Source organism: Squalius cephalus (genome assembly GCF_949319135.1).
Source record: "Squalius cephalus genome assembly, chromosome: 4".
In the NCBI taxonomy this organism is placed as follows: domain Eukaryota; kingdom Metazoa; phylum Chordata; class Actinopteri; order Cypriniformes; family Leuciscidae; genus Squalius; species Squalius cephalus.
The window spans coordinates 54,636,902-54,654,401 of record NC_137125.1 but is presented as its reverse complement, the minus strand read 5'-3'; the positions used below and the strand labels follow the sequence as shown (position 1 = coordinate 54,654,401).

General features: G+C 40.0%; 2 protein-coding genes across 4 annotated transcripts in view; one reads left to right on the top strand and one right to left on the bottom strand.

Moving 5' to 3' along the window:
• The window catches only part of LOC307156819 (transmembrane protein 181-like), a 16,683-nt gene extending 4,406 nt beyond the window's left edge, over positions 1-12,277 (top strand). For 2 of the 3 annotated variants that reach the window (XM_079868487.1, XM_079868489.1), the window contains exons 4-17: positions 202-289; positions 2,807-2,931; positions 3,029-3,160; positions 4,067-4,147; positions 5,455-5,554; positions 6,573-6,703; positions 6,900-6,991; positions 7,069-7,126; positions 8,135-8,237; positions 9,060-9,111; positions 9,242-9,324; positions 10,052-10,141; positions 10,235-10,301; positions 10,923-12,277. In XM_079868487.1, the coding sequence (XP_079724613.1) occupies positions 202-289; positions 2,807-2,931; positions 3,029-3,160; positions 4,067-4,147; positions 5,455-5,554; positions 6,573-6,703; positions 6,900-6,991; positions 7,069-7,126; positions 8,135-8,237; positions 9,060-9,111; positions 9,242-9,324; positions 10,052-10,141; positions 10,235-10,301; positions 10,923-11,007 (1,287 nt within the window). In that variant the 3' untranslated portion in view covers positions 11,008-12,277. The remainder of the gene's footprint in view (positions 1-201; positions 290-2,806; positions 2,932-3,028; positions 3,161-4,066; positions 4,148-5,454; positions 5,555-6,572; positions 6,704-6,899; positions 6,992-7,068; positions 7,127-8,134; positions 8,238-9,059; positions 9,112-9,241; positions 9,325-10,051; positions 10,142-10,234; positions 10,302-10,922) is intronic. The other variant, XM_079868488.1, reaches the window with a different exon arrangement.
• Positions 12,184-17,500, bottom strand: part of LOC307156820 (dynein light chain Tctex-type 1-like) — an 8,035-nt gene continuing 2,718 nt past the window's right edge. The window contains exons 4-5 of the mRNA XM_079868490.1: positions 12,925-13,002; positions 12,184-12,418 (exon numbers count right to left, since the gene is read on the bottom strand). Coding sequence (XP_079724616.1) covers positions 12,348-12,418; positions 12,925-13,002 — 149 coding nt within the window. The 3' untranslated portion in view covers positions 12,184-12,347. The remainder of the gene's footprint in view (positions 12,419-12,924; positions 13,003-17,500) is intronic.

The window sequence follows — 17,500 nt, the reverse complement described above, 5'->3', positions numbered from 1 at the left end:
AACATTCAGCTTTGATCACAGGAATAAATTACACTTTACTGTATATTCACATAGAGAACAGCTGATTTACATTATAATAATATTTCACTGTTTTTACTGTATTTATGATTAAATAAATGCAGCCTTGACTCTTTTAAAAACTCAAATCATTCCAGATGTTTGTGCGTAAGTGTAAGTGTTGATGTGTCCGTGTTTTCTCAGACCGGCCCGTTCGACCTCAGATCTAATCCGCTGACCAACTACAACCAGCAGCTCTGGCTCACGTGCATCATCCAGCTGAACAACAACAGTGAGAAAACTCCTCTCAAACGTCTCTTTATTCACAATATGTGACCCTGCACCACAAAACCAGTCACATGGGTCACAATTTTGAAATTGTGATTTATACATCACATGAAAGCTGAATAAATAATCTTTCCATTGATGAGTGGTCTGTTAGGATTGACAATATTTGGTCGAGATATGACTATTGAAAATCTGGAATCTGAGGGTGCAAAAAAATCGAAACATTGAGAAAATCTCCTTTAAAGTTTAAGTTGGCGATTGTGCTGCATTCACTCACAGAAATAAATGTTTTATGTATTTACGGTTGGAAATTTACTAAATATCTTCATGGTACATGATCTTTACTTGATATCCTCATGATTTTTGCCATAAAAGAAAAATTGATAATTTCAACCCATATAATGTATTGTTGGCTATTGCCACAGATATACCCGTGCGACTCGAGACTGGTGACGTGATCCAGGGTCACGTATTGTATATTATAAAAAGGGTTATATAAATAAATTTGACTTTAAGTTTATAGTTTACAAGTTTAGAGATTATAGTTCGGATATAAACACTGATGTCTAAGGTAGTGATCAAAATAGAGCAAATCACTTTTGAAAGTAACGTGACGCTTCAGATAAAGATTGTATCGATTACATCGTTACACCAGTAGGTGGAGACAAGAGACTGTTAAATGTGTGTGTCACTGAATCATTCATTCATGACATTAGATCAAAAACACTGATTCATCCAGTAATGAAACAAGTGAAGTCTTTACGAGTGAGTCATTGAATCATTTATTCAAGAGATTCATTGAAAAACACTGATTCATCCAGTAATGAAACAAGTGAAGTCTTTACGAGTGAGTCATTGAATCATTTATTCAAGAGATTCATTGAAAAACACTGATTCATCCAGTAATGAAACAAGTGAAGTCTTTACGAGTGAGTCATTGAATCATTCATTCAAGAGATTCATTGAAAAATGCTGATTCATCCAGTAATGAAGCAAGTGAAGTCTTTATGAGTGAGTCATTGAATCATCCATTCAAGAGTTTCGTTGAAAAACGCTGATTCATCCAGTAATGAAACAAGTGAAGTCTTTATGAGTGAGTCATTGAATCATTCATTCAAGAGTTTTGTTGAAAAACGCTGATTCATCCAGTGATGAAACGAGTGAAGTCTTTACGAGTGAGTCATTGAATCATCCATTCAAGAGTTTCGTTGAAAAACGCTGATTCATCCAGTAATGAAACAAGTGAAGTCTTTATGAGTGAGTCATTGAATCATCCATTCAAGAGTTTCGTTGAAAAACGCTGATTCATCCAGTAATGAAACAAGTGAAGTCTTTATGAGTGAGTCATTGAATCATTCATTCAAGAGTTTTGTTGAAAAACGCTGATTCATCCAGTGATGAAACAAGTGAAGTCTTTACGAGTGAGTCATTGACTCATTCATTCAAGAGTTTTGTTGAAAAACGCTGATTCATCCAGTAATGAAACAAGTGAAGTCTTTACGAGTGAGTCATTGAATCATTCATTCAAGAGATTCATTGAAAAATGCTGATTCATCCAGTAATGAAGCAAGTGAAGTCTTTATGAGTGAGTCATTGAATCATTCATTCAAGAGTTTTGTTGAAAAACGCTGATTCATCCAGTGATGAAACAAGTGAAGTCTTTACGAGTGAGTCATTGAATCATCCATTCAAGAGTTTCGTTGAAAAACGCTGATTCATCCAGTAATGAAACAAGTGAAGTCTTTATGAGTGAGTCATTGAATCATCCATTCAAGAGTTTCGTTGAAAAACGCTGATTCATCCAGTAATGAAACAAGTGAAGTCTTTATGAGTGAGTCATTGAATCATTCATTCAAGAGTTTTGTTGAAAAACGCTGATTCATCCAGTGATGAAACAAGTGAAGTCTTTACGAGTGAGTCATTGACTCATTCATTCAAGAGTTTTGTTGAAAAACGCTGATTCATCCAGTAATGAAACAAGTGAAGTCTTTACGAGTGAGTCATTGAAACATTCATTCAAGAGTTTTGTTGAAAAACGCTGATTCATCCAGTAATGAAACAAGTGAAGTCTTTACGAGTGAGTCATTGAAACATTCATTCAAGAGATTCATTGAAAAATGCTGATTCATCCAGTAATGAACCCAGTGAAGTCTTTACGAGTGAGTCATTGAAACATTCATTCATTCGATTTTTTTCCAAAATGCTGATTCATTATGTAATGAAACAAATAAAATTTCTAAGAGCGAGTCTTTGAATCATTCATTCAAGAGATTCATTGACAAACGCTGATTCATCCAGTATTGAACCAAGTGAAGTCTTTACGAGTTAGTCATTGAATCATTCATTCAACCTGAATTATTTATTTTTTAAATAGACGGCCTCAGTTAACTTTTTGTCAGAACGCCTAGTAAATGACATGTTATTGTTTAGGTGTGTATTCAGAATCGTGATCTCTATTTTAAAGTAAAATCCTGATTCTCTGTTAGTCCGGAGTCGTGCAGCTCTAATGAAATGTGTTCAGATGTAGACTTGAGTTGGAGGGAGTTCGGGATGAACGTGGAGCTGCAGGGCGTGATTGAGGACGCCAGCGTGATGCGCATCAGCGACAGCGTGCACAACAAAAACAGAAGCCTTCAGTGCGCCGCGGTGAGTCCTGATCCTCGTGTGTGTGTGTGTGTGTGTGTGATCTTCATGGGTTCATCCCGATCTTCATGAGTCTGTGTGTGTGTGTGATGGTTTTCAGCATCAGCAGGCGTGTAATGAGATTATCGTGTTGCATCTGGGTTACCTGAACTACACTCAGTACAAGATCAACGTCAGCTTCAGGAACCTACAGCAGGACCTGAAGGACAATATCAAAAATGTCACTTTTGTAGTAAGTTCACATCATTAATCGTGTTTCACAGACAAAACGAAAGGGTATTTGCACCCGTTCAATCATTCATTCATGAGATTTGTTCAAAAACGCTGATTCATCCAGTAATGAAACAAGTGAAATATTTATGAGTGAGTCATTGAATCATTCAAGAGATTCGTTTAAAAAAAAAAAAAAACAGATTTAGTACATAAAACAAATTAAATCTTTACGAGTAAGTCATTGAATCATTCAAGAGATTCGTTCAAAATCTCAGATTCATCTAGTAAATGAAACAAGTGAAATCTTTGCAAGTGAGTCATTGAATCATTCAAGAGATTTGTTCAAAAACACAGATTCATTCAGTAATGTGACATGTGAAGACTTTACAAGTCAGTCACTGAATCATTCAAGAGATTCGTTCAAAAATACAGATTCATCCAGTAATGAAACAAGTGAAATCTTTGCAAGTGGGTCATTGAATCATTCAAGAGATTCGTTCAAAAATACAGATTCATCCAGTAATGAAACAAGTGAAGAATTTACGAGTGATTCATTGAATCATTCATTCATGAGATTTGTTTAAAAACACTGATTCATCCAGTAAAGAAACAAGTGATACGAGCAAGTCATTGAATTATTCAAGAGATTCTTTTAAAAAAATTAATCCGGTGATGAAACTTGCGAGACCAAAAACCTAGAAGAATACCTTCAGAAAAGTCCCACAATGCTCTCAATCTCTCTTTTAATAGTAAAAGAACATTTAGACTCCTATTATTAATCGTTTCATTGGTATTATTGGTCATCATGCATTATATGAAGTGTTTAGCTACAGATGTAAATGCATGCAGGCATTTAGTAACACTTTTTTTTAAGTTGAAATGTTTTTAATAGTTCTGACGCCCGTTTCTCTCCGTTCTTTACCAGTTTAAGATGTACAACACCACGTTCTCTCAGGTGGAGATTTGGTTCCGGTTCGTGTTTGTCGTGATGACCTTCATAGTGACTGTGAGTTACAGCTCCAAAACCTCTGCAAATCACACGCTTATGACGTTTAATTAAGTCATGTGACTCGCCAGCTGTTTCAGTCAAACATCAAATTCTCCAAAGCTGTTCACTAGGGATCCACGATATATGTTCATTAAGTTGTCTTGAGAAAGCCAACTTACTGATAGTGTGTTTAAACTTATTATTATTCTTCTGACCCTAAATTTCTGACTCTAACTCCTCCTAGAGCTTTAACTCTACATACTCCAAACTCGGCTCAGACCTTCAGGCTGTTCTGACTCGAGCTGCTATGTCTTTTCAGACTGATCCAACTTACGGTTTTCCTAAAAATGACGACTAAAACTCGGGAAAATCCCATTGACTTTCATTGCAGAATGTTCTATCTCTTTCTAACAAATCTATCTTTCTTTCTTTCTAACTAATCTTTCTATCTATTTATCTATCTTTCTAACTTATCTATCTTTCTTTCTAACTAACCTTTCTTTCTTTCTAACTAATCTTTCTTTCTTTCTAACTAATCTTTCTTTCTAACTAATCTTTCTTTCTTTCTAACTAATTCTTTTTTTCTAACTAATCTTTCTTTCCTTTTTAACCTATCTATCTTTCTGATGGACTGTATTCCCTTCAAACTTTCTGGCTAGGCTTTTTCAAGCCAACTTAAAGTTTGCCAACAAACTTTTTTATCTAGTTTTCAGTGTTCTCGTTATCAGCCCGATAAGAACATTTGGCTGATGTATTGAAGCCGATAAATAATGTATTAATTCCTTCAGCTGAGACTCTTCAGATGCCACTGTTCAACATGATGGATTGAATCGCTTGAATTATGATTGGAATTACTCAAAAAAGGAAAATACGGTTCAGCACAACGCAAGTCCGTCATATCGGCTACATAACATTATAACGAGAACATCATTATAATTGTGTGTTTGAGACGTGGATTTTAATAGTGAGACTTTTGTTTTTTATAATCAGGCTTTCAAAAATCATATAAAAATTTGGATTTAGATTTATCGGCCAATATATATCAGTTATTGGCTTTCAAATATAAAAAATTATCGATATCGTCCAGAGTTTTCCTATCGGTGCATCCCTACTGTTCACTGAGCTTATCGTTAAATTTAATATTTGAAATCACCAATATTTGAAATGTCTCTTTAATGTTGATTCTAAACAGCTGCAGTGATGCGATGACTTTACTAATCAGTGATTGGCTGTTGTGTTTAGAAGGCGGAGCTTATTCCTCCATATTGCGTGTTGCACTGTGCACAAGTGCGCCGTGTGTGTCTGAGGTCTGTGTTGTTGTGTAGTGTATGTTTGCTCACTCGCTGAGGAAGTTCTCCATGCGGGACTGGGGCATCGAGCAGAAGTGGATGTCCATCCTCCTTCCTCTGCTGCTGCTCTACAACGGTGAGGACACACACTGATGGTTAGACGTTTGGAGTCTGTGAAGTGTTTCTTTTTCATCAAAGGACACAAAAGTGGCAGTAAAGACATTTATAATGTATCAAAAGACTCAAATAAATGCTGTTCTTTTGAACTTTCTGTTCATCAAAGAATCCTGAGAAATAAAATGTGTCACAGTTTCAACACTGATAATAATCATAAATGTTTCTTGATCATCAAATCATCATATTAGAGTGATTTCTGAAGGATCATGTGACACTGAAGACTGGAGTAATGATGCTGAAAATTCAGCTTTGATCACACACACACTCACACATACGCACACACACACTCACATACACTCACACACACACAAACGCACTCGCACACTCTCACACATACACACACTCTCTCAAACACACACTCACTCTCTCAAACACACACTCTCTCGCACATGCGCACTCACACACACACACACACACATACACACACACACATTCTCTCACTCAAACACTCTCACACATACATACAAACACGTACTCTCTCACACACCCTCTCTCGCACATGCGCACACTCACACACTCTCGCGCACTCTCACACACACACACACACTCTCACACTCACTCTTACACACAAACACACACTCTCTCACACATAAACACACACTCTCTCAAACACACACTCACTTACACAATTTCTCTCACACTCACTCTTTTCACACACACAAACACACACTCTCACACATACACAAACACACACTCTCTCAAACACACACTCACTCACACACTCTCACACACTCTCACATGCACTCACATACGCACACACTCACTCTCTCTCACACTCATTCTTACACACACACACACACACACACTCACACACTCTCTCACACTCACACACTCTCTCTCACACACACTCTCTCACACACACTCTCTCACACATACACACACAGACACACACATACACACACACACACACACACACACACACACACACACACATACACACGTCTCATTGACTGATGTTGTATTCCTCCATGTTTTAGATCCCTTCTTCCCGCTGTCGTTCCTGGTGAACAGCTGGTTTCCGGGAACGCTGGACGCCTTCTTCCAGGCTGTGTTTCTGTGTGCGCTCCTGCTGTTCTGGCTGTGTGTGTATCACGGTATCCGAGTGCAGGTGTGTTCCCAACACTCGCAGATATTCATGAGCAACAATAACTCATGTTTAATATCTGATGTCTTCAATCATGATGTCATGACTCTCTCCACAGTCATTCCGGCTCTGAGAATGTGCTTTCATGTTGATTTTGAAGAGCACAAATTCTGGATTCCTTCACACAACATCTAAATGTGTTCTGATGTTTCATGTTCAGGGCGAGAGGAAGTTCCTGACGTTTTACCTGCCCAAGCTGATCATCGTGGGGCTGTTGTGGTTATCGGCCGTCACGCTGGGGATCTGGCAAACGTAAGAAACACCCGGCTCTGGTTAGTGTAACTGCTAATGCATCATGGGATTATTATCATTTTTGTTGTTATTATTAGGGTGAATGAGCTTCAGGATCCCACGTATCAGTACAAAGTGGACATCCAGAACTTCCAGGTGAGTTTCTGTCGGCCCAACACCTCAGTCTAAATAAAATACTTCAATGAGTTAATACGTAATTTCATCACATTACTCAAATTTCATTGTTGAGAGAAAAAAAAAAGTCACGTTTTAATATTACATTCAGAAATGATGTGAAATACTCCTAAATAAAACGAGATGTTAACATTATAAACACTATAAAAATGCATTTTAGTTCCTGTCACTCCACAAAAAAATCATTTTACGTTTAACAGAACTAAGAACAGAAATTAAAAATATAGTGGCATTCGTTATAAATGACACGCATTATAAACGCCAAGCCTGAACTAATGCATGTGTGAAATGTGATATAGAGATTAACATTTCTCTCTCATTCACACAAATACAAATGTGTGTTTATTAATGCGGTTAATATCGTGACAGCGTGATAAACACGACTTTTATTTTTAAAGTCAGCATGAAATCGAAGTTGTGCTGGTGTTTACTTCTGAAATGTGGGCGGGGCTTGATTGTATCTGTGTGGAACTGATTGGATGGTTGTGGTTTGCTATTGGCTGATCTCATGTGAGTGACAGGTTATAGCCCCGCCCACATCATCAGAGACGAGAAAAGATTCTGCAAGAGGAACTTATTCTGATTCGAGATTATTAACACAATGATGTGCACCGATAAATCATTTAGAATAAACACTGCAATACTCCATAAAAAAATAAGAATTGTCAATTTTGATTTCATGCTGACTGGGAAATGAGTAACACGTTACAATAAGGTTCATTAATTAATGTATTAACTAACATGAACTAACCATGAGCAATACATTTGTTACAGTATTTATTAATCTTTGTTAATGTTAGTTAATAAAAATACAGCTGTTCATTGTTTGTTCATGTTAGTTCACAGTGCATTAACTAATGTTAGCAAATACAACCTTTGATTTTAATAACGTGTTAGTAAATGTTGAAATAGTAAATGTTGGTTAACATGAACTAAGATTAAAATGTGATGTGTGTGTGTTTGCTGCAGGGCATGAAGATCTTCTTCCTGCTGGTGGTGTGTGTGTATGTCCTGTACCTGGTGTTTCTGGTGGTGCGCGCCTGCTCTGAGCTGAAGAACATGCCGTACACAGGTAACACACACTCCTGACACCAGGAACACCTCAGCCGTGTTGCTTTTAAAAGTAATGCATTACAATATTGCGTTACTTTATGAAATGTAGTGCGTTACGTTACTTTTGCGTTACTTTTTCTCCCCTGGGCTGGACTTGCTTGTTTGATTTTTAATAACAACTAAAAAAGTTGTATTTTTGGCAAATGTAAAGGCCCTTTCACAGCGACAGTGAGGAGAATAATCCTCAGGATGAAGGAGATGCAGATTTAACCCTTTCAGCTTCTGTTATTCTGGATTAAAGAACAATAGGAGACAGGAGAAGTTCAACTCTCTTATTTCTAAATCATTAGTATAAACTTATTAGTATGGGTGAATTAGATCATTGAAGGTCAGTTAATAAAGTGAGATTAAATACATAAAGCTTATTTGTGTTATTTAATATAGTTAATTATAAAAGTTGTGTGTAAAATTTTGACATTGCTTTTTACTGTTTTCATTCATTTTGAGGAATACTGAATGTTTTCGTGCGAGCGAGACGAGTAAAAGCATGATCACATTTAGTCTAGAACTATAATAACCATCATGCGCGCGCACACACACACACACACACACACACACACACCTCACTTTATTTCTCTCAACATGAGGACAGGAGAGCTGTCAGTCAATAAATGTGCACAAGTAACTTAGATATTTTGTTATAAACTGAAAAAGTAATGCGAGACTTTACTAGTTACTTGAAAAGTAATCTGATTACATAACTCAAGTTACTTGTAATGAGTTCCACACAACACTGCACGTCAAGCATTAACATGTCCCACGTCTTTATCCGTGTGCTCAGATCTGCGGCTGAAGTTCCTGACAGCGCTGACGCTGGTGGTGCTGGTGATCAGGTAATACACACTTTAATGTACATGCTATATTCTGGGCAAATCTAGTCATGTGATCATTTATGCATATGCAGGAGATGTAAATGACATTGAGATGGTCATGTGTTGTAATTCCCTGTTCCTCTTTCATCAGTGTGGTTATACTGTACCTGAGATTCGGATCCAAGGCCTTGCAAGACAACTTTGTAGCTGAACTTTCCACCCACTACCAGAATTATATCCTTTAATTGCAGGATTGTGTGAGATCATCCCCTCTTTAGTTATGTTTAAAGTGCCCTATTATGCTATTGTAAAGTGCTAATTTTAGGTTAGGAGTCTCTTACAAAAGATTCACATGCATCAGAGATCAAAAAACACTTTAATTCTCTAATAATCTCTATTTCAGCATCAGCTCATTTTCTCTCAGTGTCTGAAACGCTTCGTTCGGAGATTCAGTCTCTCTAAGCTCCGCCTCTCTGAGAGCTGCTCTGCTGTGATTGGTCAGAAAGCAAACGCTCATTATCATATCTGAATCTCAGCTCTTGATCTCAGTGATGCGAACAGTAACGATGGCGTGGGTTTCACCGTATCGATCTCAGAAAACAGCGTCTTCTCCACACGAACAACACGAACCAAACTCTTCCAGTCTCAGATACACTACAGTGTTTGAGGGCGGGGCTAAGAGACGCTGCTCAGCCAATCAGGACCAGAGGCGGACATTATGCAAATTAGTTACATGTGAGATGGAATCACTGACTCGTTTCAGCAGATCAGAATCACTGCTTTCTTTTAGGAGACTTTATTTGATCTTTGAAACTTTGCAGAGCTTTCACATTCACGAACCGCTCGATTTCAGGGAATGTTTGAAAGAGCAAAATGAGGCACTTTAGAAATGACTATAAAATGGTGTAAGCGTTAATAAAAAAGCAACTCATCTGAAGTTTTCCTGAACGTTTTTCTCCACCGGCTGAATTTCTGTCCTTCTACGGCCTCCTGAACTTCTATCTCTACACATTAGCGTTCGTCTACTCGCCCTCCAAGAACGCTCTTTACGGTGAGCTGATCTGCACTTTAACATCGAGTGTTATTTCACACTGACTCCTTCATCACTGACTCCTTTGTCATGGAAATGTTTTCCCTTTCCCAGATTCCCAACTGAAAGACAATCCTGCTTTCTCCATGCTCAATGACTCGGACGACGAAGTCATTTACGGGTACGTTCCCTGCGTCAGATCCACAGTCAAACCAACATGTATTCAGACACCTTCAACATTTCTCACATTATCAGTTTATTCGCTATAGTTTAGATTCGTTATAGTTTAGAGAACGGTAATGAAATATGAGCAGAACTCAGTGGATATTTGACTGGTTTTGTCCGTCCTTCTGTTAGACTGTCTCACACATGAATTATGTTGAATATCTGTCAGCTGTTAAATTTAACTACACAATTAGATAATACCAGTTTAGCTCAACCAATCACCAAGCAATGCTTCATTGTGTTCAGTCTGTGTGTAAAAAGAGCATTAGCAATTAAAGACAACACACTTCAGCAGAACATGATCAGCTCAAAGTGTCGGAATAATATTTGCTCCCAAATTTTTATATATTTTACTGATATGAAGGATTTTTGTGTGTAATATGTCACAGTTATTTTAATTATTTAATTATACACAATTATTTTGCTCTCCTCACTTGCATTAATGAACTATAGTGAACTAGTATAAATGATATCTGGTGTCTGTATAATTTTTGGTTTGACTGTAAACCGGTTTAAAACGATTGTTTCAGATCAAGCTCTTCTTATTGTAAGACTTTGTGTGTGTGTGTGTGTGTAGGAGCGATTATGAAGAAATGCCTCTTCAAAATGGCCGCGCCATCAAAGCCACCGCCAAATACCAGGACGAGAGCGAAACCGACTGAATCTGGTGTGACTCCGGATCGCTCCTGTCTGTCTGAATCTGGTGTGACTCCGGATCGCTCCTGTGTGTCTGAGGGTTGTATATAGACTCGTTGTTGAAATGACGCCAGTCTCGTTATATACTGTGTAAATATACAGGCCTATATATTTTTAGAGGTAAAGTGATGTTTTTGAATGTAACTCCAGTGGAAGAAGCAGCTCCAGCCGCCCTGATGATGATGAAGATGATGATGATGATGAGACCCGTCTGTCTTTAGCCTCAGTGAGTGTCAGTGAAAGGCAGCGTGCAAATATCAATTATACATCTGATCTAAATACTGTTGAACCACTATATCCAGGGTGACTTACGTTAAAAAATGGCCAGATTGTATTTCACCTCTAAACTAAAAAGAGAAAAGGAATGAATGTATATATTTTTCTTGACGGGGATAAAAAGTTTTTGGGTTTTTTTTGGTGCATTGTGACATAATGAAGCACTATGATCTAATCAACAACAGTAAACACTGAATTCTGTAACAAAAATGCCTTGATGTGCGCTTACAACCCCAAATGTTTAATTTTACAAATAATATTTTGTTCCTGCTGATTTCTTGCAGCGCACTTACATGTTTAACTCATGAAAATAATGCAACTATAAAAAATATTAAGGTCCAAACAATTTCTACCCAATGCATATTTTTATTTTTTTGCATTTTGGAGTGAAGTATGACCTGTGCGTGTCATGTGATTTGCACTTAGGAAGTTTTCTGATGTTTTCTGGCTCGTTTGAGCCGATCTCCAGATCTCATGTGAATCTCTTTTTCTTTTTTCTTTTTTTTATAAAGAAATCAAGCCTTGTGTTCTTTTCGTTTTACATTCCAAAAGCCTTCTTTTCTCACATTCCTTTTTTTTTTTTGTGCCTGTATTTATTTTGTGGGTGTCAATCACTTAATGAAATCCTTCGGTTTCCTCAGTTGTTGATCCGTCAGATCTGTGTAAATGTTCGTTCTCTTCATTTGACTGGAGCTGTAATGATGTTTGGATGGAGGATCCGCCTGTAACGGTGCAGAAATGTTTTGCTTTACAGATAAACATTTACTTGAGTTTGAAAAAGGTGGTTGACGTTTGATGCACTGATTCATTAGTGTAATATGGTCAGGGTCAGCAGGTCCAGTCTGTGCCTTCAGTGTGTGCACAAGATCACTCCTCAGCCCAGACGCTCAAGCCAGAGACGTTTCTGTTTGTGAAAACTGTCTGAGAGAATAAAACCTGCAGAGATTTTTAAGACGTGAACTTGTGTGTGCTTTTATTGTACTTATTTTGACTTCATATAATGCAAGTTGAACACGTCAGGTGATGGTGTTTAAATGGCGAGTCCGAACACACTGACGATGCAGAACAAGTATTTATTCTCCCATCTGACGGTGCAGCTGCCTGAAGAAGAGCACAGGTCAACATTACACAGGAACCGTATCTTGCATTGTCATTCAATATTACTCTGCTTTTAAACACAATTGCAAAAAGTTTGATAGTTAACTACAAAATAAGAATCAATAATACGCTATGATAGTGCAGTGCAAAAAAAAAAAAAAAAAAAATTGTAATGTGACATTGCATATTCATTTGCATATTCATAGAGCCGCGCATACTAAATGAGGCAAGGGTGTCGAGTTACATTCAAGATATTTTAAAGGGAAAAAATGCTTAAATATGTCATTGTGGTGATCAAAGATGAGTTTTAATGGATAAAATGATTGACTACAGGGTGATTTTAACATTATACCTCTAAAACTATTTGGCTATTTGGTATTAAATATCTGCAAACATGGTATTTTTGTGCTTTAGAACAGTCCAAAAAAATGACGTTTAATTCAAAACAGGTGTATATTATGTCACACACACACACATATATATATATATATATTATGCTGGAGTCGTACCGTCAGTAGTGCTGTCCCAGAAGCAGGAGGAGGCCGACTGAAGACCAGCGCCGTTCTTCTGCATGATGATGCATGTGACTGAGGAGAGAAGAGAAGAAGATCAGTGAAGATCAGTGAGGTTCTCCAGATGTTCTGCTGACACACAGATGTTCTGCTGACACACAGATGTTCTCCTGACACACAGATGTTCTCCTGACACACAGATGTTCTCCTGACACACAGATGTTCTGCTGACACACAGATGTTCTCCTGACACACAGATGTTCTGCTGACACATGTTCTGCTGACACACAGATGTTCTGCTGACACATGTTCTGCTGACACACAGATGTTCTGCTGACACACAGATGTTCTCCTGACACACAGATGTTCTGCTGACACACAGATGTTCTCCTGACACACAGATGTTCTGCTGACACACAGATGTTCTGACACACAGATGTTCTGCTGACACACAGATGTTCTGCTGACACACAGATGTTCTGCTGACACACAGATGTTCTCCTGACACACAGATGTTCTGACACACAGATGTTCTGCTGACACACAGATGTTCTCCTGACACAGATGTTCTGCTGACACACAGATGTTCTGCTGACAAACAGATGTTCCCTGACACACAGATGTTCTGCTGACACAGAGATGTTCTCCTGACAACACAGATGTTCTCCTGACACACAGATGTTCTGCTGACACACAGATGTTCTGCTGACACAGATGTTCTCCTGACACACAGATGTTCTGCTGACACACAGATGTTCTGCTGACACACAGATGTTCTCCTGACACACAGATGTTCTGCTGACACACAGATGTTCTGCTGACACACAGATGTTCTCCTGACACACAGATGTTCTCCTGACACACAGATGTTCTGCTGACACACACATGTTCTCCTGACACACAGATGTTCTGCTGACACAGAGATGTTCTCCTGACAACACAGATGTTCTCCTGACACACAGATGTTCTGCTGACACACAGATGTTCTGCTGACACACAGATGTTCTCCTGACACACAGATGTTCTGCTGACACACAGATGTTCTGCTGACACACAGATGTTCTCCTGACACACAGATGTTCTGCTGACACACAGATGTTCTGCTGACACACAGATGTTCTCCTGACACAGATGTTCTCCTGACACAGAGATGTTCTCCTGACAACACAGATGTTCTCCTGACACACAGATGTTCTGCTGACACACAGATGTTCTGCTGACACACAGATGTTCTCCTGACACACAGATGTTCTCCTGACACACAGATGTTCTGCTGACACACAGATGTTCTGCTGACACACAGATGTTCTCCTGACACACATGACACATGTTCTGCTGACACACAGATGTTCTGCTGACACACACATGTTCTGCTGACACACAGATGTTCTGCTGACACACAGATGTTCTCCTGACACACAGATGTTCTGCTGACACACAGATGTTCTGCTGACACACAGATGTTCTGACACACAGATGTTCTCCTGACACACAGATGTTCTGCTGACACACAGATGTTCTGCTGACACACAGATGTTCTGACACACAGATGTTCTCCTGACACACAGATGTTCTCCTGACACACAGATGTTCTCCTGACACACAGATGTTCTGCTGACACACAGATGTTCTCCTGACACACAGATGTTCTGCTGACACACAGATGTTCTCCTGAGACACACGTTCTGCGGACACACAGATGTTCTCCTGACACACAGATGTTCTCCTGACACAGATGTTCTGCTGACACACAGATGTTCTCCTGACACACACATGTTCTCCTGACACACAGATGTTCTGCTGACACACAGATGTTCTCCTGACACACAGATGTTCTGCTGACACACAGATGTTCTCCTGACACACACGTTCTGCGGACACACAGATGTTCTCCTGACACACAGATGTTCTCCTGACACAGATGTTCTGCTGACACACAGATGTTCTCCTGACACACAGAATTTCTGCTGACACACAGATGTTCTCCTGACACACAGATGTTCTGCTGACACACAGATGTTCTGCTGACACACAGATGTTCTCCTGACACACAGATGTTCTGCTGACACACAGATGTTCTGCTGACACACAGATGTTCTGCTGACACACACATGTTCTGCTGTTCTCCTGACACACAGATGTTCTCCTGACACACAGATGTTCTCCTGACACACAGATGTTCTCCTGACACACAGATGTTCTGCTGACACAGATGTTCTCCTGACACACAGATGTTCTGCTGACACACAGATGTTCTCCTGACACACACATGTTCTGCTGACACACACATGTTCTCCTGACACACACATGTTCTCCTGACACACACATGTTCTGCTGACACACAGATGTTCTGCTGACACACACATGTTCTCCTGACACACAGATGTTCTGCTGACACACAGATGTTCTCCTGACACACAGATGTTCTCCTGACACACAGATGTTCTGCTGACACACAGATGTTCTCCTGACACACAGATGTTCTGCTGACACACAGATGTTCTCCTGACACACAGATGTTCTCCTGACACACAGATGTTCTGCTGACACACAGATGTTCTGCTGACACACAGATGTTCTCCTGACACACAGATGTTCTGCTGACACACAGATGTTCTGCTGACACACAGATGTTCTCCTGACACACAGATGTTCTGCTGACACACAGATGTTCTCCTGACACACAGATGTTCTCCTGACACACACATGTTCTGCTGACACACAGATGTTCTCCTGACACACAGATGTTCTCCTGACACAGATGTTCTGCTGACACACAGATGTTCTGCTGACACACAGATGTTCTCCTGACACACAGATGTTCTGCTGACACACAGATGTTCTCCTGACACACAGATGTTCTCCTGACACACAGATGTTCTGCTGACACACAGATGTTCTGCTGACACACAGATGTTCTCCTGACACACAGATGTTCTGCTGACACACAGATGTTCTCCTGACACACAGATGTTCTGCTGACACACAGATGTTCTGCTGACACACAGATGTTCTCCTGACACACAGATGTTCCGCTGACACACAGATGTTCTGCTGACACACAGATGTTCTGCTGACACACAGATGTTCTCCTGACACACAGATGTTCTGCTGACACACAGATGTTCTGCTGACACACAGATGTTCTGCTGACACACAGATGTTCTCCTGACACACAGATGTTCTGCTGACACACAGATGTTCTCCTGACACACAGATGTTCTGCTGACACACACATGTTCTGCTGTTCTCCTGACACACAGATGTTCTGCTGACACACAGATGTTCTACAGATGTTCTGCTGACACACAGATGTTCTTCTGACACACAGATGTTCCGCTGACACACAGATGTTCTCCTGACACACACATGTTCTGCTGTTCTCCTGACACACAGATGTTCTGCTGACACACAGATGTTCTGCTGACACACAGATGTTCTGCTGACACACACATGTTCTGCTGTTCTCCTGACACACAGATGTTCTCCTGACACACAGATGTTCTGCTGACACACAGATGTTCTCCTGACACACAGATGTTCTCCTGACACACAGATGTTCCGCTGACACACAGATGTTCTCCTGACACACACATGTTCTGCTGTTCTCCTGACACACAGATGTTCTGCTGACACACAGATGTTCTGCTGACACACAGATGTTCTGCTGACACACACATGTTCTGCTGTTCTCCTGACACACAGATGTTCTCCTGACACACAGATGTTCTGCTGACACACAGATGTTCTCCTGACACACAGATGTTCTCCTGACACACAGATGTTCTGCTGACACACAGATGTTCTCCTGACACACAGATGTTCTGCTGACACACAGATGTTCTCCTGACACACAGATGTTCCGATGACACACAGATGTTCTCCTGACACACACATGTTCTGCTGTTCTCCTGACACACAGATGTTCTGCTGACACACAGATGTTCTGCTGACACACACATGTTCTGCTGTTCTCCTGACACACAGATGTTCTCCTGACACACAGATGTTCTCCTGACACACAGATGTTCTGCTGACACACAGATGTTCTGCTGACACACACATGTTCTGCTGTTCTCCTGACACACAGATGTTCTGCTGACACACAGATGTTCTGCTGACACACACATGTTCTGCTGTTCTCCTGACACACAGATGTTCTGCTGACACACAGATGTTCTGCTGTTCTCCTGACACACAGATGTTCTCCTGACACACAGATGTTCTCCTGACACACAGATGTTCTGCTGACACACAGATGTTCTCCTGACACACACATGTTCTGCTGTTCTCCTGACACACAGATGTTCTGCTGACACACACATGTTCTGCTGTTCTCCTGACACACAGATGTTCTGCTGACACACAGATGTTCTGCTGACACACACATGTTCTGCTGTTCTCCTGACACACAGATGTTCTGCTGACACACACATGTTCTGCTGTTCTCCTGACACACAGATGTTCTCCTGACACACAGATGTTCTCCTGACACACAGATGTTCTGCTGACACACAGATGTTCTCCTGACACACACATGTTCTGCTGTTCTCCTGACACACAGATGTTCTGC